Genomic DNA, 25,335 nt, shown 5'->3' on the forward strand with positions numbered 1-25,335 from the left:
AGCAGTAGAGGGTCTAGCACGATCTGTGCAAAGAAAACCTGCCATGTCCCTAACACCCCAGTGATGAGAGAGACAAGGGAGAGGACGGGTGATATGTTTTATTGGACCAACTTCGCTTGGTGAGAGAGACAACCTCACCCATTGTTTCTCTAATCTCCTGGGGCCAAGACAACAACACCCTGTAGTACTCCAGGGATCGACATTTTAGATCTCCAACTCCTGGTCCTATAAAAGGCTGTCGAACAAGGCTTATGGAAATACTCCCATATCTGGCTGCCCTGGGTCTTCTGCACAGTGATGTGGCTTGTGAGTGTGCGGGTCCCAGCATACGAAGCTTCCCCTTAAATCACCCTTCACTCGAGAAGGAGCAGATACAATCTACAGCCCATTTTAAAATCCAGCCACAGTATCTGGATCGAAATGCCTGTGGCAGTGAACTCCACAGGTTAACATCACACTGCATAGGGCAGAGTTCCAGTCTTAATGTTGATAATTTTGCCAGATCGTATTGATATTTACTTTTAAGCATTTTTCTATTTTTATCCATTTAAATTTTCACTGTTGCACAAAATGATGGGTTTTAAGCATTTTTTATTTGTATTGATTTAAATTTGTGGGACGTTTATGGAGAGCTCAGACAATTATTTCATGATAATGTTAGGTAAAAAGCAAGTCCTCACTCACCTCTCCAGCACCTGAGTTCGTGCGGAGTTGGTATGGGGCTCACAATCTGTCAGAGACCAGACACCAATTCGTTGATCAACGGGCTCACACTATCCTTAGCTTGAAAAGCTTCAGAGTAAGTGTGGCAAGTTTATTAGGGGTGAGCATCAATATTTATACACAGAAGTAAACAAAGTGATTAACAGATCATAATGGTCATGTATAATCAATCAAGATTCTACAGGATAAAACAGGTTAAAATGTAAATTCAGAAAGAGAAAAGGGGAGATGACTACTTAAGGGGAGGGGGGTGTAATGAGTAGTTCGCAGGTCAGAGCTTTGATTAAAAGTTCAGACAGAGACATCAAGTCTGGGTTAAGTTTAAGCTCATCAAAAGTTCAGACTCAACATTCCTCCATTTGTAGCTTTGGGATAACTATTTACCAAAAGCTACACCCCATTTTAAGGAGCCAAGGGCCGCTTGGCAATTTCAGCCTGGGCCAACTCGAAGAGAGTAAGGCCCTTGGCTGAAGTAGGAAAAGAATAAACTGACCCACATGAGTCTCTGAGGGAGGGGACACACTGAATACAGCAACACAGTATTATAAGGATTACTATGGCCCCAACAATACCCACCAAGAGTTTTTTTTTTTAACCCACCCAAATCCAGGCAGCCAATTTCATAAGGCTCCCCACCAATTATAAGGTGGCTGGCCAGAGGAGTAGTTCTTAGCCATTTCCCTTAGATGTTTGGTACATTGAAAAGTGTCAGAGTAGGTGTCATTTACAAAAACACAGCATTCTTCATTTATGAGGGCACAAGTTCCTCCCTGGGCTGCTAACATTATGTCTAAAGCCATGTGGTTTTGCAAAGCTAACTGGCGCAGCTGGGACATTTCCCCGGCCTGATTCTCAAATAGGGTCGCAGTTTCATTGGTTAAAGATTCTAGTAGTCCCTGTTCTGCATTTACTGGAAATTGAGTACATACCCAGCAATTACTTCTATTTCCTAAAATACGAGTTTTAACCTCATGGGAATATCTAATAAAAGCATTATCTTCATAAGTAGAAAATAAACTAAAAAGGCATAATAAAAAACATACAGTTGTCAGAATAAAAGGTCCTCTCATTTTTGCCGAGTCAATTTAAGTCTGATGTCTGAAAGAGGTAAGCTGGTCCACTGGTCGGAGGCAGTGTCCTCAGTGGTGGCAAGAGCTGCTGGTCCGTCACTGTGGTCCACTACGGCTGGCTTGACGTGGGAGTGGTGGATCCAGGATTTGCGTCCTTCCAGGAACACTGCAGTCTGGGTTGTTAAAAGAACCTGGTGGGGTCCAGTAAACCTCGGCTGGAGGGTGTCGCCACGAACGAACTTTTTGGCCCAGACGAAGTCCCCTGGTTGGAACGGGTGGATCTGTTCTTCCAGCGGCACGGTCTGGGAAAACTGCGAGGCTTTCCAAAGGGTACGGAGGCGAGCCTGTAGGGAGAGAAACTGGCACGCGGTCATATGATCCCCTCCCAATAGTGAAACATCAGCACGTGGTAGCGCCCCGCCTTTGAAAGAGGGGTGTCCATAGAGCAGTTCAAAGGGGGATAATCCCAATACACGGGTTGGGTGAGTACGAAGGTGAAACAGGACCAAGGGAAGTACCTGAGGCCACTTTAACCCTGTTTCCTGACAGTATTTAGCCAATGTAAACTTAAGCTCCCTATTTATACGCTCAACTTTCCCGCTAGACTGAGGGTGGTAGGGTGTATGAAAGGAGTGTGAAATGCCCAGTCCTTGTTCTAAACGGCCAAGGACATGACCAGTAAAGTGAGGTCCGCGATCTGAGTCAAGCACGAGAGGGATGCCAAAACGGGGTACAATGTCTCTAAGGAGAATCTTCGCCACTGTGGCAGCAGTACAATTAGCAGTAGGAAAAGCTTCGACCCAGGAAGTCAGAGGGCAAACCAAAACAAGGAGGTGCTTTTTCCCAAAAGCCTTTGACATATCTGCAAAGTCAATTTGAAGATGTTGAAATGGAGCAGCAGGCGGAGGTCTTCCACCCTTAATTTTGTTAAGAGGCGGAGCAGGTCCATTACGCTGACATGTGCTGCATGCTTTCACTATTGACAGGCAGTAGGGTTGAATGCCTGGAGCATACCAAAAGCGAGCGATGGTGTCCACAAGGGCGTGCGTGCCGTAGTGACCCCCCTTATCATGGTGCCAGTGAACTGCCACGGGGTATGTGGAGCGAGGGAGGCAGGCTCAGCCATCCGGCATAAGCCAGGTCCCTTATTTGTAAGATGCTATAAACTACTTCCAAACAGTTGTGCTGATCCTGGAGGACTGGCAGGTCAGGAAGCAAGGTAGCTGGATTAAGGGGCCCACACCTTTCAAAAATTAGGTTAGTGTCTTTTAAGAGTTCGGCCTCTAGCTGTTGCTGACGATGGGCCGAAAAGACTTGGGTTGTGCCCCTACGCAGAAGGGCTGACAAGGCATGAGAGGTCCAAACCGTGGTAAAATGACCCAGGGTCAGGCTCTTTGCCTTTGTGATCAGCAGGGCAGCTGCTGCCAGAGTCCGGGTGCAGGATGGGGTTCCCTGAGCGACAGGGTCGATCTGCTGAGAGTAAAAAGCAAGCGGGAAATGGTGGGGCCCGCTCAGCTGGGTAAGGACGCCACTAGCAATTCCGCCCCTCTCGTGGACAAAAAGGTGAAAGGGTTGCTGTAATTGGGGGGGGGCGGAGAGACATGGAGGAGGCCACACTGTCCTTGAGTAACTGAAAGGCTTGGATTGTGTCCGGGGACCACTGCAAAGGGTCAGGAGCAAGGTTAGCAGTGAGTCGGTGGAGCGGTTTGCTTAACTCCCCGCAGGACGGCAACCAGGGGTGACAGAAGCCAATTAATTCTAAGAAACCTTGAAGTTGTTTCTTGGTGTTTGGCAGAGGGCAGTTTTGGATAGTCTTTATGCGGACTGGGTCCCTTTGTCTCCCCTCTGGGGTTAACAGGAAGCCCAGATATCGGACCTTCTGTGAGACCCACTGAATCTTGTTAGGGTCTATCTTGTGGCCTCTGGTGTGTAGGTATAATAAAAGTGCCTTACCATCGATGCGGAGGGCAGCTTCTTCACGGTTACCTAATAGGATGTCATCTACGTATAGGACTAACGTGGATCCCTGCGGACTGGTGAAGCCTTCCAAGTAGTGGTGGAAGCATTGGCTGAAAATCATGGGGCTGTCTCTGTAGCCTTGAGGAAGTCGTTGCCAGACATAACTTTGTCCCTCCCAGGTGAAACCAAAGAGATACTGAGAGTCTGGGTGCACAGGAATGCTGAAAAAGGCTGATTTTAAGTCAATAACAGTGAACCACTTAGCATCCCAGGGGATTTGGCTGATGATAGTAGCTGGATCAGGAACTACTGCATGAAGAGGGACCACATACTGATTAACAACCCGTAGATCCTGTACAAAGCGCCAACGAATAGGGTTTCCGTCCTTTTTAGGAGGCTTTTTGACAGGCAGTATAGGGGTGTTACAGGGAGTGCGCTGAGGGTGGACTAGCTTTTGTGCAATGAATCCCTCGATAATGGGGCGGATGCCCTCCCGGGCTTCCAGCGACAGGGGGTATTGAGGGACTGACGGGGGGGTTAAGGAGGGCTTCACTTGAATCCTTACTGGCTCTGCCGAAAGGAGCAGGCCAACATCAGTGTCAGAAATTCCCCAGAGGGTTAAAGGCAAGTCAGTGAGGTCAGGGGAGAGAGGGGGGCGTTTCCCAATTACTCTTAGTTGGGGCCGAATCTCCTAACACTGTCATCAATAATCCTACCCCTTCAGGAGTGCAGGTTAAAGTAGCCTCAAGCTTACAGCGTAAATCCCGGCCCATCAAAGGGATCAGACAAGCTGGGGAAAAAAGAAAATGGTGAGAAAAACATTTATCAGCATAAATAACATTTAGAGGCAAAGTGAGTCCCAGAGACTGTGGGTTGCCCTCCACCCCAGTTGCAGTTTTAACCTCAGAGGATAGCCAGGGAGAGGGGGCATGATTTAAAAGAGAGAAAGTAGCTCCAGTATCATTGAGGAAGGAGACAGGCAGTCCCTGGACTGAAAGGGTTAGACGAGGCTCTTTGCTGGGAGGGGAGAAAGTGAGGAAGGAGCCGGCTAAAGACATTAAGGAAATAAGACCATCACATTGTTTGCCTTCGCCCCCGGGGTACCGTCATTGAGGAGGCTGAGTTTGCTGCAGCTGCTGCTGTTGCCAGTAGTTGATCCAGGCCTGGGGAACGGGCTGAGCTGGTGGTGCAGGGGTGTATTCGTCCCTGGTGTAAGTATCTGCGGATGCGACCGGACCCTCTGGGCGTCCCCAGGGGAGGGGTATGCAACCTGCTGCATCTGCTTGATCTTTTGCCTAGTAATTACTCCTCCCGAGGTGTGCCCTTCCATTTCCCCCTTATCCCTCTGCAGAGATTCCGATCTGGAGTCCTGCAGATTCCCCTCTGCGCCCTGGAGAGAGTCCCCCTGCGGAGGAATAGGGGCAGGTGCAGTGGGGACCAACTGACGAGTCAAAACACGCCGTGGTTTACACCCTTCATCGAAATAACATGGAGGGGGTTCACTCTCGGGAGAATACCTGACTGCCATAATTTTTAAAGATTTCCACAGCTCTGCTGCTGTGTCCCAACAAAACCAGTAACGTAACTGTCCCGGATGGTCTTTTTCGATCTGGCTCCTTACTCCTCTTAAGGCAGCCTGTTCGAAAGAGCCATACGAAGGCCACCTCATCTCCGGGTCGGCCAATACCGCGGTATTCCCAGTCCAATTCCTTACACACAGTGTGTACAACTTCCTCCTAGACATTCCTGTCTGTACTGGGAGTTTCCCTTCGTTCCATAACTTATTTACAATCCCCAACGGACTCTCAAGAGGCACGTTAGTCCCTTGACCCATGGTGTCTGACAGGAGCCCTCCAACTGGCGTTTACCCTGCTGTCCAGTACACGACCCCTCAATATTGAATTGGCTGGGAGAAATCTCCCGTGGCGCCTGCCAATTCGTATATGAGTGGTCTGACCACTGGACAGAGGCACCGCACCAGAAGGAAATCCCGGACGAGCCCCCAAATTGTTAGGTAAAAAGCAAGTCCTCACTCACCTCTCCAGCACCTGAGTTCGTGCGGAGTTGGTATGGGGCTCACAATCTGTCAGAGACCAGACACCAATTCGTTGATCAACGGGCTCACACTATCCTTAGCTTGAAAAGCTTCAGAGTAAGTGTGGCAAGTTTATTAGGGGTGAGCATCAATATTTATACACAGAAGTAAACAAAGTGATTAACAGATCATAATGGTCATGTATAATCAATCAAGATTCTACAGGATAAAACAGGTTAAAATGTAAATTCAGAAAGAGAAAAGGGGAGATGACTACTTAAGGGGAGGGGGGTGTAATGAGTAGTTCGCAGGTCAGAGCTTTGATTAAAAGTTCAGACAGAGACATCAAGTCTGGGTTAAGTTTAAGCTCATCAAAAGTTCAGACTCAACAATAACAGAGATTGAGATTCAAAAAGTTAAAGCTTTATAACTGTTCAAACTCAAATTGTCCAACATCACATGTCAAAATATACAAATTAAATAGCCTTCTACCAAACCCCAGCAGGTTCTCAAGTAGCGTTTTTCTTAATTTGCCTCTCTGTAAATTTCAGTTATTATCGTTGGAAATATTTGACGGCTTGTGTGTGTTCAGTGAAATCAACATTTACTGATAAAAATCGAAGCCTTTCCATTTTCTTTCATTCCTTTTGTTTCCTTTTCAACGTCCTGTCCTTTAATATTGAGGTGTCTCTGTTCTCTTGCTAGTAGACGGCGGTGAGAAGGAAGAGGGACTGGCCAATTTGATGATGTCCTTGCAAAAGCTGAATACCTCAATCAAGGCCCCCTCTTTCCTTTCTTCTTTCTAACCCAAGTAACACTCCTCTTTGCATTCTCTCATTACATTTAAATCCCTCCCTGTGACCCCTAATCACCCTCGATTTCTTTCTCTGCAGCTCTTCAGTCTCTGCTCTCTCTTTCTTGAGGTCAGGCCATCAGAACTCAATTCTCTTTCAGTCCAGGGCACCTGCTGGCATGCAGGGGACCACCCGGTCTTTTAGGGGTGAGTTCTGTTTCTAGGTTGCCCTGAAGCAGACATAAGAGCTGTGTGTGCAGTGCAAGACACGTTTCTGTTACAAGGGGAGGTTCTTGCCCCTGTGCTCTTCAGGACTGAAGGGGGATTTTCAAATGCATATGGCAGCTAGGCACATAACTCCCACTGAAAGTCAAGGAGAGCTAGGCACCTGACTTCCATTTGTGCCTCTGAAAATGTTTGGCTGTGTCCTCTCTCTGCCTTGATTGCACCTACCAGCAATCCCTCTGCATCCCCCTGCCCCAGTGACCCTTGTAGCTTCAAGTGAGTGTGTGGAGACCCCTGTCTAAAAGCTCTTTGTTTTTACAGTTCGCCAGTTCCTTCAGCGTGGCATCAGCCCCAATTTGTACAATGAAGATGGCCTCACTGCATTGCACCAGGTAAGCAGCCTTCCCAGTTCCCCGTCGGCAAGAGCCCTTTTCAGCTACCGAGCCTTCCCCGCAGTCCGTTCTTCTGCCACGCTCACTTTTCAGTGTCCAATCCCCGCACTTCTCCTGTTCAGTACTCGTCTTGCATCCCCCAGGTACTCTCCGGGCTCCTAACTTACCTTCACTTCCTCCAGCCGCATTGGGTTGGGAGGCTGTGACATCACCAAGGCAGTGCCTAGCCAGTCCTGTGCTAGTAACTGAGGCAGAAATCTGTCCTGACCCCCCTTCTTCCTCTGTCTCCACCTTCTAGCTAAATGTGTCCCTCCTCACCTGAGTCCGGGACACTGCTCCCCAATCCCTTACTGTGTGGAGTAGCTGCACCAACTATCAGACACCAGCTTTGCAGGAGGGAAGGGCCGAGAAACAGGATCAGTATTTTTCTTGGTCAGGACGGCTTTAAACTGAGTTGAAGCTGCAGGTTCTAGTCGTGACTCTGGAGGCACCACCTGGTGGTTCCAGAGGGATCATTCCTATTTTCTTATCCCCCAATACCCCAACCCCTTGGATCCTTGAAATAAGAGATGCTGGTGCCACAGGCGACGACATCGCTCACTGCAGCTATAACTGCTTCTGATGGCCTAGATCTGGGCTTTCGAGACTTGGAAGAAAAGGCAGACGGTGGGCCAGAGTTTTCTCACGTCTTGGGTTGGAAACACTAGTGAGAGAGGGACCGAGTGTCAACTGGAAGCCAGAAGGTGGTGCTTTAGCAACCACAGACATGAGAGCAGCTTGAAAAGAAGGTAGATTTTTCTTTCCCAACGAACATATCGTAGAAATTAGGGCCTGAGTTTATCACTCACAATGGTTCCTGCACTTCAGAGCATTTACAGTCTCTCTCAGTGATGATGATAAAATGTCTGGCTCTTCTCCAGCACCATCCAGGGTTTCTCAAAGTGATTTCTCTCTCTCTCTCTCTCTCTCTCTCTCATATCTTCATGACCCCGCTGTGATCCAGGGAAGTTCTACTGTTCGGAGCCAGGAATTCCTTTATAGTCCCAAGCCCACGATCGGTGCTTTTATCTATACCTGTCTGCCAAAACAAATGCATTTTACAACTTTGACACTGAGGTGAAGTGACTTTATTCACTGCATATTCGTGATAGAGTTGGGAATAGAACCCAGGAGTCCTGACTCCTAGTTCTGTGCTTTAGCCACAAGCTGGTCCTTCCCCAGCAAACTTGTGTCTAAAGGTTACAGATGATCTGGTGAATAGCTGGTTTAGATCCATTACGAATTAACATGGAATGAACCAAAGCAACTGAAACTCATAATTGCTAATCATGTATATGGTATATCTGCCACAAACCATAATCATTGGTACCTCCTATAGCCACAAAAATCATTACCGTTCCAGTCCAGTCACTGAGGGCTCACCTAGCAGCCTTGACTCACCCCGCCCCCCCCCATAGTATCATGCTTGTAACTATAGAGCTAAGTACATAACCAAGCAGTAAAATGCAACGGGGCATTCACACCTAGAGTGTCCTTGGGGCAACAAAGAGAGAGCTAATGAGCAATAACTGTGACCACAGCAGGCACTTCCGAGGGGCTGATGGCTGGCTCAGAGCAGTTAATGGGCTGAGACACAGCGGAGTCTCCTTGCTTCTCTTCTGGGAATTCTCTCCATTCCTTCTCTATTCAGACCTCTGCTCTGAGGAAACAGACTCCGGCCCCCTCTCATCATCTGACTTCTCGCCTTTCCCCGTCCTTGCCCGTGGCTGGCTTGTGCACTTTTTCGTTACGCTCAGGTTTAGTGAAACTCTTCCACAGACTCGCCTGGTCGAGGCTTCCACTGGCAACTGAACTCGGAGTCCAGTGGCAGCATTTCAGTGAGCCGGAGCTAGCCGCAGCCACCCTCACTTGTAATAAGTAGAAGGAGCTGGTGGAGGCTCTGCTTTGAAATGCTCCAGCTTGAGCCGAGGGTCTGTAACTACGCTGGGAAAAGAGGCAGGCATCACTGTGGAGGGGCCAATAAAAACCGTTCCTCAGTGTGCAACAGCTGTCAAAAAAGCAAACAAGCCGTTAGGATGTGTAAGGAAAGGGATGGAGAACAATGCTGAGAATACGCTGGTGCTGTTCTATAAATCACGGGTAGGACACGCTCACTGGCCCTCCCTACGGTCAGTGCAGGTCTCTATCCCGAGAAGGTCTCTATCCCGAGAAATAGAGAGGAGGTTCAGATACAGATGACAGAAATAGAGACCTGGAAAGAGTTCTGTAGGAAGGGGTGAATAAGAGAGGGTAAAACAGGTATACAAAATACCACATGCTGTCGAGAAAGGCAGCAGGAAAACAGAAGTGCTGCTTCTCATAATACAAGAACAAGGGACAGGTAATCAAAATGTAAAGTGACACATTTAAAACAGGTGCTGTTTTTACTCGGTATGTACTACCACTAGCTAGCATTGAGGCAAAGGGTTTGCATTAGGGTCGGACAGTTAAATGAGCAGTGAGAACATCCACAATTAGATTAGATAGGATGAAAACCATTGCAGGGCTATAAACTCCCCTTCCTCAGGGCAAGAGCCAGCCACTGGGGTAAGGAAGAAACTTCCGGGATGGGCAGGTTATTGTGTAATTGTCCACTGCAAATTTTCGTCTTCCTCTGCAGCAGCTGGTGTTGGCCACTGTCCCAGACTCAGTGATTCACTTGTCTCATTTGGCATGGCAGTTCCTAGGTGTGGATAGTCTGATGTGGCCTGAGTGTGTTTGCTTTGATTAGCTGCTAAAATCCTTGTGAACGCTGCATGATACTCCTGGCAGCAGAGAGAGGCTGAGTGACCAGTGTTTACAAACCCTGAGCCAGCAATCTCTGTGCTGAGACAAGCATGGGTATTGACATACCCAAATGAAAACAGCAGACACCTGGATTAGGGAAAGCACCCCCCCCCAAAGGAATTAGAGGATTGTAAATGGCCCAGCAATCTAGTAGCAATGTAATTAAATACCCCCAGCAACCATCTCTTGGCAGGGTTGCCACTTTTTAAAATGCGTTTAGAAGGCTTGTGTATCATGATGTTCTGACACCCTCCAGCCAGTGTTGTTGCATCATGACTCTTGATAGACTGACATCAGGACCTGTTAATGGCTCTGCAAGCAAGATACAAGATCATCCAATCCACCTTGGTGACTCCAGGCGAGGGGCAACCTGATGAGGGCTGAGTGAAGCAGTGTTCTCTCCTCCCAGTCCCAGCCCCGAAGGGTGGTGATGGGTTGGAGGGGGCTCAGAGAAGAGCCATGCGAATGATTCAAGGATTTCAAGACCTGCTTTCTGGCAATGGAATGAAAGAGCTTGGTCTATTGATCACCGAGAAGGTGAAGGGGTGACTTGATCAGTCTATAAGTACCTACGTGGGGAACAAGTATTTTATAATGAGCTCTTCAGTCTAGCAGAGGAAGGTCTAACACGATCCAGTGGCTGGAAGTTGAAGCGAGATAAATTCAGATGGGAAATAAGGTGTCGATTTTTAACAGCGAGAGTAATTCACTATTGGAAGAGGTTACCAAGGGGCATGGTGGATTCTCCATCACTGAACATTTTAAAATCCAGACGGGCTGTTTTCCTAACAGCTCTGCTCTAGGAATGACTTGGGGGCAGGTCTCCGGCCTGTGTTACACAGGAGATCAGACAGGATGATCACAATGGTCCCTTCTGGCCTTGGAATCGCTGAGTGAATGTCATAGAGTCGAACACCCACATTACACTGCTAATCCCCATGCAATGTCTGCTGCCTCAGCTGTGCATGATAATAGCAAATGAGTGTATTTCACACTAGCTCTTTCTCCCCTGGGCTTTTCCTTTGCTTTCCCCCTCATGTGCGGGATACAAGGCGACAGGGGCTTTGCAGTGTAAACACCTGGTGAATAATAGCCAGTCGCAGTGGTTGTCTACACTACCACTTTTGTCGGTATCACTTGTGTCGCTCAGTGGTGTAAAAAAAATCCTCCTGAGCGACACGTTACACCAACAGACACGCCGGTGTGGACCGCGCTGTCAGCGGGAGAGCTTCTCCCCATCATAGCTACAGCCGCTTGTGGCGGTGGTCTTATTGTGTCGCCCCATCGCACAGAGCGGCTACGTGAGCACTCCTACAGCTGTGCCGCTGTGAGCTCGCTAGTGTAGACATGCCCCTAGGTCTGACTGGGGTCTCATTTCTTTCTGTCTCAAACGTTGGTGTCTGACTGGGGCGTTAATATTAACGCCCATGTGACTAGTTCAGCAGTGAAGCCTGCCCGTTCCGTGCGGTGAGTCGCGTTGTGCCGGTCGGTGCCTGGGCGTCTCGCCTGGTGTGGAGCACTATGCTGTGTGCAGAGACTGCAGTTAACACCACACGTGCACAGCAACGGAGCCCCATCCCCTTTATCTGTGCAGTGGGTTTGGGCTCCTGCGAATTCCAGTCAAGAGATTCTGCGGTGGCTGGTGCTTTGGTTTTCAGATCACTCCCTGCTCATCTGCTTGATGGGCTTCAGCACCAAGGTTCTTAAGCCCTTGGAATTTGGCCTCCTAGGGTCCAAAAAGACCAAACCTCCCATTTCAAGTGGCTCCAACCCCCTGACTTGGCGCAAAGGAGCTTTTGCCACTACTTCAGTGGGAAGAGGATCAGGCCCACAGTGATCCCAGCTCTTCCAGGTTCCCTCCAGGGCCCGCTCTTCCGCTCTGTTCCCTATCCCCCGCTTCTTTCCTTTCTCTGACACCACTCCCTCACCCTCTGTGATCTGGAGAATGTCCTGATGCCAAGCCACCAATCCCCAGCATGCACTGAACCCTTGGGAGAACATAATGCCTTCTCCCTCTCTCCACCCTCCTGCAGGCCAGGACTTTCTGTTTGCCGATGCTAGGAACTCCGAGCGGTGACATGGGCTGCAGATGGTCCTGAAGAGGGGTTAGGTGTATTGTTGGCCTCTGCTCCCTTAGGAGCCTGTCAGTCCATCATCAAAGGCAGGAATTCGCAGTATGAATCCACCCATCTGCTCTAAGAACCTCTCAGAGCAGTGTCCCCTTCACATCCATCTAACGGGTCTGGCTTGCTTCCATCTCCTTTCCCAAGACCCCTTCTGGTGGGTGTTTTCAGTGACCAGGAGCCCCCTAGGGGCTGAGCTGTCAGTGGGGACAGAGAGTTGGTGGGTAGAAGTTCCCTGCCCCTACTCTGGACCAACATCTGGGACCAACACACCACAACAACACTGTGTACTGCCCCTTCCTGACATGCAGGTTCCCTCCCTTAGTAACGGGCGGGCGGGCCGGCATCCTCTCCTGGCGGTCAGCATAGGATGCTGTTGCCTTGCCTTGGTTCGCTGGCGGTAAGCAAGTCCCATCTTAAAGGGCTGCTTAGAAATCTGAACCAAGACCCCTTCCAAAGGAAACTGCGCTCTGCAGGTTGCTGGTTCATGGACATCAGAGACAGAGACCTATTGGGCCCCCACCTCCATCAGGCCCAGGGACAAACACAGATGGTTTGCAGGGGTTAAAAATCAGCACCTGGGTAGTGGCCCAGAACCATTTCTACCTGTCTGCTCTCTAGTGCTCTGCAGGAAATGCTGTGGCCTTCACTCCAGAGATCTCAAAGCTCTTTACAGACATCAATGAATTTATCCTCACAAGTCCTTTGTGAGTCTGGTCACTAGAGTTAGCTCATTGCACAGAGGAGGAAGGGACTTGCCCATACCGGTAGTTACCCAGCAAGTCCGTAGCCAGGCTGAGACTAGAAGCCAGGAGTCCTGGCTGCCTGTCCTGTGCTCTAGCCAAGTGAGTTGGGCTTTCAGTCCTGGTCCTAGTGGCTGAGATCCACCTCACAAAAGCCATTCTCACGAAGTAGCCAAGGACTGGCTGAGCCATGGAGCCCGAACTCCCACCCCCTCCAGAGGGGCTCCCTCTGGGGCAGGTTTAAGGGTAATTGATGGAGGTCTGCAGTGCGGGGGCAGCAGCTTGCTCTGTCTTGGCTGGACCTTTCCTGCAACAACAGGGCCTGTTCCTCTAGGCCTGTCAGTGGTGTGAACTCCCGGGCCCCAGCCGCAGTAACCGCCTGTGTTCTGCTTTCTCTCGTGTTAGTGCTGCATCGACGACTTCGGGGACGTGGTCGCGCTGCTGCTGGAGGCCGGCGCGGATGTCAATGCCTGCGACAGTGAGCTCTGGACGCCGCTGCACGCCGCTGCCACCTGCGGGCACCTGCACCTGGTGGAGCTGCTGATTAAACAGTACGTGGGTTCCTGTGCATGCCATGCAGGGGGGGTGTGATCGGGGGTGTGGCCTTTCCCAGGGGAAAGGGTCTGCAAACAGACCAGCCTGAGGTGGGGAAGGAGCGGGAGAGTTAGGACTCCTGAAGCCAGCTACCAGGTGCCCCATAACAGAGTGATGGACTCCCAGAAGGAGACTGTTCTGGCGTTCAGAGGGTCCTGGGACTTGATTGGGGCAGTAACCCTGCAGCCTTGGGAAGGAAAGGTACCTTGGTGTGAGGGCACCCAGAACTGCTTAGATCCTCCTTGGCACTGGGATTGTGCCCCCCGACCAAGCTTTGAGTCAAGGGAAGTGAACCTGGCACAGGGGAGTCTGACAAAATGAGCCCAGCCTGGCATGATTCCTGCATCCGGAGAGGCTCTGACTGCTTCTGGCCCAGTCTCTCCCTCTTGACCTGAAGGAGAGCTCTGGGCAGCTTGAAAGCATCTCTCTCCCCAGGAGAAGTTGGTCCAATCAAAGATATTACCTCCCCCACCTCGGCCAACACGGCTACAACACTACTGCATACCTGTCCACCCACCGCAGTTCTACTCGCCCCTCCCCCCCCCACCCCGGTCCTGACTCTGGAGCACCCCCTGCTGTCCAGTCCTCATACTTCCTTATGCAGTCACTGAGCTCCACTGAATGCCCCCTAGAGGTCCTGTACCTAGCCCAGGCCTCTCCCTTTGCTGTGACCCAAGCCAGGTTCTCAGAGGTGGCAAGCCGGAGTATTAACCCTCGGGGGCTCGCCTCCCCTTTTTCAGCCTGCTTCTTTCCCCTCCCCTCAAATTGAAGTCACGTTGTCAGACTCCACTGTAGGTGTTTGGAACCCGGCTTGTCGGGCTGTAAATGTTTAATGGGGGTGTATCGTTGACCAAGTAACCCAATCTGCCTCAGTCTGCAGGAATCTCCTGTCAGCGAGGCCTTGGCCCGGCTGCGGCCGGACGAGGCAGTTTGCATCAGTAAATGCTCTGCTGCTCCTCTTGCTGCACAGCATGACCCAGTTATGAAAGGCCTTCCCGCATCACTCCCTGCCCAGGAGGGGCTGGGATTCGAATGCCAACTGCGGACGAGCATGGACCTGCCTGCTGATCCCCCAGCACCTCGAGGCTGCCTGCCCTGGCCTGCAGTCCTCATGGCGTCCTGGTCGCTAGGCAGCACCTCAGCCGAGTCTGTGTTTTAAAGCTGGAAGTAGGGTTAGGAGAACAGTGGGTGCATAAATCTGGGGCTGCCTGGGGAGCACAAAGCGTAGCCAGGAGGAGTTAGCCTGGGTGGGAAAAACGGGGGGAGGTAAATGGGGACGGGCAGGCTCCTGAAAGAACAGGGGTAACATGGGCTTCTTTAGCATCTCATCAGACACCAGACCTGCACCTCCCACTGGCTGGATTTCTGTGCACCCCCCCCGCCCCCAAAGCCTCTTTGAAAACCTTCTCGGGAGCAGACTCATTTCCACAGCCCCCTCCTCATCCTTCTCCCAGGGACATCAGTGTTAGGGTGACCAGATGCCCCGATTTTATAGGGACAGTCCTGATTTTTGGGTCTTTTTCTTATATAGGCTCCTATTACTCCCACCCCCTGTCCCGATTTTTCACATTTGCTGTCTGGTCACCCTAATCAGTGTGGAAACGGGAATAGAGCTGCTCCTTCCCCAGGGGAGTCCAGCAGTCCCATCACATGGGGTGGTGCCGGAGAGGAGGGCAGGGCCCTGAAGAAGCAGCAGCCGGGCCCTTGAGGAGCGGGGATCCTGTTTCATGTAGCCGTCCCTTGCTGATAGAGGAGGCGGGACAAGAAACCCAATCTACAAGACAGGCAGAATCGTGCCCATGGAGAATGTTTTCCAGAAGCCGTTGGTGGCTCTTTAATGAAAATAGCTCATTGTATCTGTTACACTAGCTGCCCAGCGGCACACGGGTGCTGTGCGTGGCATTACTGTGGGCACAGCAGAGAGGTAGCCACCTGCCTTGTTTCCTCACTGTTCATTTCTTCTCCTTCCCCTGCCCAGTGGTGCCAATCTCCTGGCAGTTAACACAGACGGGAACATGCCGTATGACCTCTGCGAGGACGATGTGACATTGGACTACATTGAGACGGCCATGGCAGATCAGGGTGAGTCTCCCCAGTCCCAGGCTGGTGTCTCCTCCCCTTTCCCTGTTGTCGCTGTGGATGTTTCATGGTTATTCACTCACCGCTGGGTGCGTACCCCTCTCGGCTCTCCTATTCTGCTCAGGCATTGCAAGCCCCCTCCATGGTGCAGCAAGCACCTTGGCAACAGTGTCCAACCCAGAATGCCCCATTTACCTTCCAGTGAGATCTGCATTGGGTTCTCTCCTTGCGCAGCTTCTGTTTCTAGCGCTCTCCCGACAGAGACACATCCTAGAATGAAGGAGCATCACTTCTTAAGATCCAAATTTTGACTCCTCCCCTGTTTGATGGCTCCAAGCTGCGCTGGGAAAGGGCTGTAGGGAACCCTCTTAGCAGCCTCCTTCCTCTTAACCACTGAGATTTGCTGGTGGGCAATGAGCCTCTTGCAGAGAGACCATTGAGTTCTTGCTCCTGTTGTTATTTATACAGTGCCATGGGTGCGCATGGCACTCAACAGACAGACAGACAGACGTGATCTTCCCTATGAAGAGGTCTAGGTTCAATAAACCCCGCGAAGACGCAGGGAGAAATGCTAGCTGGCAAGGGAGTGGGCGTGAGGGGAAGCTCGCATACTTTGAGGCGAGGAGAGTTATCTGCACCAAACACATCCATTTGTTTATATACAAAATCCATCAAGCTGATGCGGGAGTGAGGGGCAAGGGCGGAGCTGGTGGAAGAAATGGATTCGGAGGAGGGGTTTGAAGGAGCAGAGGTCAGGTTGTCTGGCATACAGGGACAGGAAGGGCGTCCCACAGAGCAAGGGTAGCATAGGCAATGGCTAAGGGTGAAAGAAAGTCAAACTGGGCAAGCAGGCTAGTGGAGGGAGATGAGGGAGCAGGGGAATGTTGGCCCGAGCCCTGAAGGGAGGAGGGAGGAGCTGGCCCCTGATGTGGAAGGTGGATGTTGAAGGACCTGGGGGAGATTGATGGTGGGAGGTCCAGGAACAGTTGTCGGAGAGACAGGTACAGCTGGGAGACTCAGCAGAGGGGAGAGACTCGGGGGAAAGGGTGGATTTTGTCAGCAGCGAGATGGAAGCAAAGCCCTGGAAGTGGAGTAGGTCACTCGGGTAAGGTGCAGAGGAGAAGAGGGCACCAAGGACAGATGGCTGCTCCTGGGCAAGGGATGTGTGTGCGTCTTCCTGCCTAGACTAGTGCCAATTGTAAGAAACTGACATGGTCCTTGGCATGGAGTCCAATAAGCAAACGCCTTCCAGCCTTGCTGCTGGGGTACAGGCCAGCCCCCAGTCACCATCTGCCATGGCTGCCCTCATGGCACTTACTCTCTGGGTAGGAATAACTCAGGAGAAGATTGAGGAGGCCCGAGCCGCCACGGAGCACAGCATGGTGGAAGATATCCGAAAGCTGCTTCAGACAGGTGCCGATCTGAACACTCCACTTGACCATAGTGCCACTCTGGTAAGTTCCCAGTTAATAATGCCGACAGCTAGGGAGAGCTCTGCCCGAGAAGTGAGGCGCAGGAGACCAGGGCTGCAGGGGAACTGGGGGCTGGTGGGGGGCTGGTCTTAGGGAGGCAGCACAAGCCCCATCTCTTGGGGGATGAAGCAGTGGTGAACATACTCAATCCGGCCATGGCTGGGGAGAGACGAGAACTGACTCATTGTTCTCGAGCTCCTCTCCATGTGGGACGCCGCGTAGGCGACCCAGAGCAGGGCCGGGACCACTAGCGTTTCCTTCCAAGGACTCTGCCTGTTCACGCAAGTAGCCATGGAAGCACTGCCAGCGGTCAGGGCCATCACCTGTGCCTCTAAGCAAGCCAAACTGAAAGCTAGCAAAGCCCAATCTCCACATCCCCCAGCAGCTGCTGCTGTCCCGGGGCCTAGGACAGCAGACTCAGACAGCGCTCGTGGCTCTGGTGGAGAACCATCTCCTGTCCGCAGACAATGCTGCGTTGCCATTGCTGAGCACTGGGTTCTCCCATCCCACCTAACGGCAGTGCAGTGAACGAACATGCGCTGAAATTGCTCGGTCCGAGCCCACCGAGAGCCATCTGGGGCCACTACCTGCAGAGTCCCAGTCCATGTGCTCATATATCTGAGTGCTCAGACTCGGGCCTCGGCCGTGGGGTCCCTCGGGATCCCTCAGAGCTGTTGGAAGTCAAGATAGCCATGGCAGCAAGAACCTCCCACTTCCACCTGGGTCTGGCCAGAACATCTTCCCTTCTCCCGTCAGGCTCCGGCCTTGTCACAGTGATTCCCATGTCTGCGACCTCCCGGGCAGATCCGTGAAACCCTGCATTGCCAGAAGCAGCTGCCTGCCCTGAGAAAGCTCCAGCTAGTACAAAATGCAGCAGTCCCTCTCCTCAGCAGCACTGGGTGCTGTGACCCCATTCCCTGCGCTGGCTATGCAGTGAACGCGCAGTCCAGCTCTGTCTGCCCTGATACTCCATGCCCGGCATGGGCTGCCTCTGTAGGACCCAGTTCACAGCGGAACCCCCTCCTTGCACAGCCCCTTGGCTCCTGCTGCAGACCTGCTTGGGTGTGGCCTGGGAATAATGGCCAGCCGCTCGCTAGCTGTGTCTCCTCTACCTTGTCATTGGATGTCGCCATTCCTTGGCCTGGTGATCCCAGCCGTACCCTTCTGGCTCTGGAGACCGCTGAGCAAATGGGACAGGCCCTAATGGAGCTGACTGGTCTGCATCTGAGCCCAAGTTCACACTAGAAACTTTGAGCGTAGACTAACACCCGTGGTGGGGCCAGGGGGGTTACTTTACTTTCTGTAACACTGCTCTACTGGCATACACCCTAGTGTCGCTCCAGCGATCCTGGCCAAGGCACTCGGATCGTTTATTTCACTCGGGATTGGTATGAGCTGTCCCAGCAAACGGCCTCTTTGCAGGTGTCCATGGCATCTGCTCTGAGCGGGTTTGCCGGTTTAGCCATCCCAGCCAAGCTTTGCGGGAGAGCGCAGCCCTGGCGTTAGGGCCCGGCCCAGGGTTCTAGTGCCGGCGACTTCTGCTTTGCAGCTCCACATTGCCTCAGCAAACGGCTACCTGGAAGCTGCCGAGCTGCTGCTGGAACACAAGGCCAGCATGAGCGCGAAGGACAACGATGGGTGGGAGCCTCTCCATGCCGCCGCCTGCTGGGGGCAGGTGAGTGCTTGTAGGCAGGTGAGAATGCACATCTAGCCACGGGCTGAGGGTGCTCCTATTGGGAATTTCCGGCCCTGGAACATCTTCCCAGTGGTGGAGTACAGCGCCCCCTAGTGGCACGACACCCTCAGCACTGGTCATGGGCTGCGTTCACTTGCTGTCTGGCCTGCCAGAGTGCTTTCCTTAGTAATGTGGGGGGGCCAGGCACATGGAAGCGATGGCTACTGAGAGCGGGGTGCTGGACACAGGGCCACCCCAACTCCTCCCGAAGGGCCCTGGGGCCTCAGTGGGCTGGAGGGAGCTCAGGTGAAAGCCTGCTCTACAGTATGGGTGGCCGCCTCCAGCCGCAGCACTGCAGTGTCAGCAGTCAGGAATCGGAACGTGCTGTGGATGGGGGAGAGGGTGAGCGGGGGCTGCTAGGAATCTCCCTCCTGCCAGGCACAGGGCATGCGGGGACCACTTGTGAACTCCCCCCAGGTCGTTATGGCAATGGAAGCCGACAGGCCCAGGACGCAGGAGGGTGCTAATCTGCAGAGGCTGCAGCGCCTCCGCTTCTAGCATGCGCGGTTCCCAGCTGGGGGGCGATGGGGTCAGAGGGGCATTTTCCCCTCAGCTTGGGTGTGGAGCAGGTTTGTGCGTTAGATTCTTCCTGCTTCGCTAAAGGCAACTTCCCTTGTTGCCGTCAGATCCATCTGGTGGAGCTGCTGGTGGCCCATGGAGCTGATCTCAATGGGAAGTCTGTGCTGGACGAGACGCCCTTGGGTGAGTCAAGCCATTAGGAGAGCAGGGAATGGAGGAGGCTGGAAGGGGCCAAGATGAAAAGGGGAAGGGAGAGGCAGAGGCTGGTGGAGATGGATGGGGCGGGGAGGTGATGGGGGAAGTCCGGGCTTTCAGTCTCTGCAAATCCTCCGACGTGCCTTGTCGTGTTTCGTGTGGCAGGCTCCTCCCCAACCCAGCAGTGCGTTCCGAGGACCCTGCAGTCACCCCGACTGCCAGTCCCACCTCGTCCTTAAACCCCTCAAAGGCCCTAGTTCCCCTCCTCTCCCCACCTCGTATGATTTTTGACGGCAAAGCCGCGCTTTCCATTCAGGGATCAGCACAGGCCCTTCCCTGCCACCACCTCCACGCCTGCTTCTCCAAACCCGCGGGGCAGAGTGAAAATGCCCATCTTTTCCCAGTCCTGCTGGGACCTCCATTCTCCGGGGACTCAGCAGCACAGAGCCCACCTGCCCTCTCGCCTGACCTCCAGTGCCAGGGAGCCGGAGTACCAAGCATGGGATTACGGTCCACAAACAATGCAAATGACCCGTTACGTGCAGCCAGCGTATGAGCGATCATCCGACACTTCCTAGCCTGGTAGCCGGAACAGGCGAATCCAAGCACAGGGTGTAGGAGGCAGGCGGTGGGGAAAGGGGGATACAACAGGGAGTTTGAGGCTGACTGGGCATGGGGTATGCTGGAAGGATGGGGCTTAGTTCTGATTTGGTTCCCTTTGTCGGCATGGTTATGCTCTTGGGCTGGGGAGAAGAGGTGGGGCGTGAAGAGGATTGGGGGCAGGTGAGAGACCAGACGAGGCTGGGGTGGGGAGTGGAGGTAGCAGGGGAGCTGGAGAGACGGGAATGCCTGAGAAGGGGGTGGTGGCAGAGGAGATCCCAGTGGGCAGGGAGTGGGTGATCCTTGCTGTGGCGGGATTGCAGAGCTGGTGGGAAGGAGGGCCGCAGAGTGCATGCCTGGGGCTGGCACTGCTCTGGAGCCAGGTGGCTGTTCACCCCCGTGTGTCCCTCGCAGACGTGTGTGGTGACGAGGAGGTCCGGGCCAAGCTGCTGGAGCTGAAGCACAAGCATGATGCCATCATGAAGTCTCATGACAAGCACAAGTCGCTGCTGCAGCGACGCACCTCCAGTGCTGGCAGCCGAGGGTAAGGCCGGGGGGGACCGCTACGGATAGCTGGCCTCCCTCCCAGGGGGCAGAGGCCACCCCAGAGCAGGACCCTCCTTCCCAGGGGCCAGGCAGATCTGGGGAACTCAGCTGAGGAGTCCCGTTGTCCGAGCACCTTAGCCTCAGCTAGGCTCTGATGTCGCCCCCCCCACCCCCCAGCTTTGTGCCCAAACTGAACACAGGGTGGCGCTCTGCTGCCATTGGGGCTGCTGTTCATGGGTCACCTAGGCACCACCCTCCCCTGCCAGCTGAGGGGTCTCCAGCAAAACCACACCTTCTAAATCTGTGCCCATCACCTTCTCCGTAACCACGGAAAGAGACGTGATCAGGCCAGTGGCAGGACGTGTCTGGGCGCCGTCCGTCCTGCTTTTCAGCACCAGCTGGAAATGAATGTCCCGCAGGTGTTTGCCCCCAACCGAACAGCAGCTGTGGCGAGGTCAGTCCCTGGCGTTTACCTGCCCCGGCACTGGCTCGCTCCTGGCGGGAAGCACTCCCGTTTCCCAGCCATGCTGATCCTGCTTTCCGCTGTCCCCAGGAAGGTGGTGCGGCGGGTCAGCGTGACGGAGCGCACCAACCTCTACCGCAAGGAGCACGAGAAAGAGGCCATCGTCTGGCAGCAGGTGGCGCACCGGGAGAACGAGGCCGAGCTTGAGGACGAGGACAAGCAAACGGACGCTGAGCTCCAGCAGCACCTCCCCGTGAGTAGGGGACAGCCGTGGCACCCCCACATTCCCTGCAGCCCCTCGGCACACCGCGGTGCGAGGTCCCGCCTGGCGCTGAGCGTGTCTGTCTCCTGTCCCTCTTCTCAGCGCCAGGGAGAGGAGAGGTGGGTTCCCCCCTCGCTGCCACCCCCACCCCTGAATGGGACGCTCAGGGCTCCTGCCTCCACCTGGCAGCAGCCGGCTCCGAGAGCCCCGCACAAGGCTCTTGGGTGCGCCATGTGGTTGGAACCGAGTATTGCTGGCCTAAACCACCAGGGCGCGTCCCGGGTCCTGCTCCCCTGGCAGCCATTAGCGCTTCCTTCTCAGCTCCCCGTGAGTCCCCAGCAGCGTCAATGTGCTAATGGGAACCCCCCTGGATTCCTGCATGGCTCCAGGTGTCCAGCCCCAGGGCTGAGTACTGGGTACTGAGTACTGTTCCTCTCCCCAGCAGGGCGCTGAGGCAGAAGTGGCAGGTCCAGGGGCCTTGGTGGGAGACAAGCATCAGAATCCGGGGCTGACCCAGAGAAATGGAACTGCGGGCTCTTCTGCCGCCGGCCCCCCCAAACACCTCTACTCCAAGCGGCTGGACCGCAGCGTCTCCTACCAGCTGGCCACCCAAGAGGAGCTGTCGGCCGACCTGTGCAAGGAGAAGTCCCACCACACGCTAGCGGACCTCAAACGCCAGCGGGCAGCTGCCAAGCTCCAGCGACACCACCCAGAGGACTACCCTCCTACCGAGGGCGAGGGCCCCCTCTCGCCTGGCCTCGCTGAGACCCTGCGCGGCAGCGGTCACCCCCGCTCGGACTCGGAGCAGAACTCCGTGTACTACACGGCAGCCAGTGGCGATCCACCTCTTCTGAAGCTGACGGCCCCGGCCGAGGAGACCCCTGCTGAGAAGAAGCGATGCTGTAGGCTGATGTGAGGCGCTGGCAAGAGAAGATGTTTGTGGGGCACGTCCCCTCCCTGGCATTGATGGATGGCGCTAATGTCCCATGGGGCTGCCTCTGGAACGCTGCAGCAGGACGGGTTCTGGGAGCTGGTTTATCTTCCAGGGACGACTCCATGTTCAAGACCCAGACACCAGTCAAAGAGGCCGGGCTCCAAGTGCCCCATCGAGGGCTGCATGGGCAGCAGGCTGGGAGCCAGAGGGCTGCACAAATGGAAGCAGAATGCAATGACCTTCATTGTCAGTACAGAGATGTGTCCTGGAGCATCTACAGCTCCCAGCATGCAATTTTCCAGTCCTTGCTTGGGTCAACCCATAGAGCGTTGCATGCTGGGACGTGTAGTCGCAGAGGGCTGCATCTCCGTTGGACATGGTGGCGTTGAATGTTGCGCAAGACATGCTGGGCTGCGCTGGGTCAGCTGGAGGGTCCCTCCCAGGGCGGCTGTTTGTCTGGGGTCTGTGTGTGGTTCCTAGGAAGGAGTGAAAAGCCTATGGGAGGCCTCAGAGCACGGCATACCATGCATACAGCACTGGGGGGCAAGGGGACGTCCCCATGCTTGCCTGACACTAAGGCAAATGGCGGCAATGAGGTGAGAACGGTTCTCTTGTAGCCCAGCAGTCCCCTCCTAGGCTGGGCTGCACAGAAGCTGTCCTGGTTTAACTAACGTGCGTTTCAAACAAGATGGAAAGCTGTGTAGGTCCCCAGGCACGCCCATTCATGGTGGTTTACAACTGGCTTATATCCCACTCGCTGGCTTGGATTCACTAAAGGAAGCGCTGGACTGAGCCCGGCCGTGCGCTGGAGCAAGGCCATCGGCCGTCATTCCTATCTTTTCCTCCAGCAGGGTTAACCGAACCCTGAATTCAGTGCGGCCCCACACAGCCTTGCACTGAACCAGCCAAAGGTGCTGACGGACGCTGAGTTCACCACTTCGGTGCCAGTCTGAGTGTGGGTCCGCCCCAAACCGCATGGATAGAAGCTCGTTGTAAACCAGGATGTGTCCACGTGGCACTGTGGGTTCAACTACATTAATCTGAACTCCTGTGCCCCATATGGTGCGCCACGCCATGGTGCCGTATGCCCTCCCCCACCAGAGGGCACCACGCCATGGTGCCGTGTGCGCCCCCAGAGGGCACCATGCCACGGTGCCCTGTGCCCTCCGCCCCCAGAGGGCACCTGGTGTAGGCTGTGTGCCCAGCCCCTTGTGACCTCCTGCCCTCAGCAATAAAATCACTTCAGCAAAGCACCTTACCCCAGGACCCAGCACAGCCCATTGATGGGTCTATGCACCTGCTGTGCTGACAGCTCTCCCCATGAAACAGCCTGCGAGCGGGATGGGGGAGCTGGTTTCTGGCCCCTCAGTCCATCTGCCGGGGGCAGTGGTGGGGGGCTGATTAATCTGTAATGGTCTCTAGCCGCCCCGTGCCTGGGCCCTGGACAGCATCCCGCTGCTCCCCATTGCTCATGCGGGGCTCAAACAGGGCGTGCTGATGGCACCCTTCTCATCTCCTGTTCTCTGCAGAGACGCCAGCCCCCCGCATGTCCCCTCCCTGCGCAGGTGGGACATGGGTTTTTTTTGTCCTGCTGCTGCATGAGGCTCCAAGGAGCCTTGTGTTGAGCCCTGCACCTCCACCCAAGGGCAGCATTGGCAGCTTCTCAGGCGGCCGAGGGCTACCCCAACTTCACGCCCATAGAGGGGTGCCCTCAGGGGCCCGGTCCCAGTGTGCCAACTCCCATGTGAGCTCAGCAAAAGCCCCTTTGGCCTACTGCGGAGGATGGCATGCTGGAGCTTGGAGGCCTGTCCCTCTCTATTAATGACTGGGGGGGGCTGTGGCAGACTTCTGCTGCCCCTAGGGCCTCAGGCTCCATCCTCTCAGCCTGCCGTGGGGTTGCTGAGGCGCTGGGCTCTACAATTAGAACTTCAGGAGGCAGGTGGAGTGGAAGTGGAAGAGCTTCAGCTAGAAACATTCTCGCCTTTCAGCCGCAATAAGGAACACGCTGCCCCCTGGGATCCAGCCGGCTGCAGGGGGCGTCCCTCTGGTGGGTGGCTCTCATGGTTTGCAATAGCTCATCCCCTGGATGGGATTGTCACCCTCTCGCTTATTTCTCTCTGCCGCGGTGCATCTAGCCGTGGCTGTTCAAACCCACGCGCTAGGCCTCTCTTCCCTTTTTCCCCCCCCTCAGGGCCCGAGAAGCATCAGCCAGCCCCATCTCACCAGCCGAAGATCAGCCCTTGCACAGGTGCCGGAGCAGCAGAGCCCAGCTAGATGCAATGCTGCCCACTGGCTGGGGGAAAGCAGGTGACCTTCAACCCCACCTGTGAATGCTCTGGGGAACCCCCTTAAGCTCTGACCCTCCAGCTTCAAGAGTGCAGCTCTAGGCTGAACTTGTGTTAACCACGGGGCCAGTGAATCTTTCCTTCCACGGTGGTTCTGCTCTGAGAGCCTCCTGCCTTTCCCTGGGAGATACAACTGCAGGGAGCTCTGTGCTCGCCAGCGAGGGCGGCTGCTGGGACTGGACTCTTCGTGGTGCGTTTGTACAGCGGCGCCGCACATGTCTTGTACGGAGCACTCTCCTTTGGATCACAGTCCAGTTCACGGAGTTCTGTAGCGTTGGTTCCAGCCCCATCGAGCCGCAGGCTGCCGGCCCGTGGGTTCGGAGGCACTGATTTTATACTTTGACACAATCTTTCTTGCTCTCACCAGGTTTGGATTTGTAGCTCCTGTTGTCTCTATTTCCTTTCCACAATAAACCAGCATTGGACAGCTAACAGCCCCTGTGCGTGTTCCCCTCGCCCCGCCAGGACTAACTGCCTCCACCCCCGAAAGAAATGAGTTCGGGACAGCTGGGCTGTCCGTCCCTGTCATCTCCCCCCCGGACACGAGCAACGCAAGGATCAAGTGCTGTGTGTTCTCCCCCCCGCACAGTGTGGGTCTCTGCACGGGAGGTGGGGCGCCAGGACCCCCACACCTGAGCAATTGGGCTGCAAAGTGGGGCTCACCCTAGCGGTGCTGTCATTGGCCCCTGTTAACCCGTGGCA

General features: G+C 54.2%; 1 protein-coding gene across 3 annotated transcripts in view; it reads left to right on the forward strand.

Moving 5' to 3' along the window:
• PPP1R16A (protein phosphatase 1 regulatory subunit 16A) overlaps window positions 1–25,065 on the forward strand; it is a 71,383-nt gene extending 46,318 nt beyond the window's left edge. The window contains exons 3-11 of one of the 3 annotated variants that reach the window (XM_054018235.1): window positions 7,127–7,197; window positions 13,295–13,440; window positions 15,462–15,565; window positions 16,892–17,016; window positions 18,584–18,709; window positions 19,396–19,471; window positions 20,498–20,627; window positions 21,183–21,345; window positions 21,797–25,065. In XM_054018235.1, the coding sequence (XP_053874210.1) occupies window positions 7,127–7,197; window positions 13,295–13,440; window positions 15,462–15,565; window positions 16,892–17,016; window positions 18,584–18,709; window positions 19,396–19,471; window positions 20,498–20,627; window positions 21,183–21,345; window positions 21,797–22,270 (1,415 nt within the window). In that variant the 3' untranslated portion in view covers window positions 22,271–25,065. The remainder of the gene's footprint in view (window positions 1–7,126; window positions 7,198–13,294; window positions 13,441–15,461; window positions 15,566–16,891; window positions 17,017–18,583; window positions 18,710–19,395; window positions 19,472–20,497; window positions 20,628–21,182; window positions 21,346–21,796) is intronic. The other 2 variants (XM_054018236.1, XM_054018237.1) reach the window with 2 other exon arrangements.
• The last annotated feature ends 270 nt before the right edge of the window (window positions 25,066–25,335 follow it).

The sequence above is a fragment of the Malaclemys terrapin genome, chromosome 2, assembly GCF_027887155.1.
Source record: "Malaclemys terrapin pileata isolate rMalTer1 chromosome 2, rMalTer1.hap1, whole genome shotgun sequence".
NCBI lineage: Eukaryota > Metazoa > Chordata > Testudines > Emydidae > Malaclemys > Malaclemys terrapin.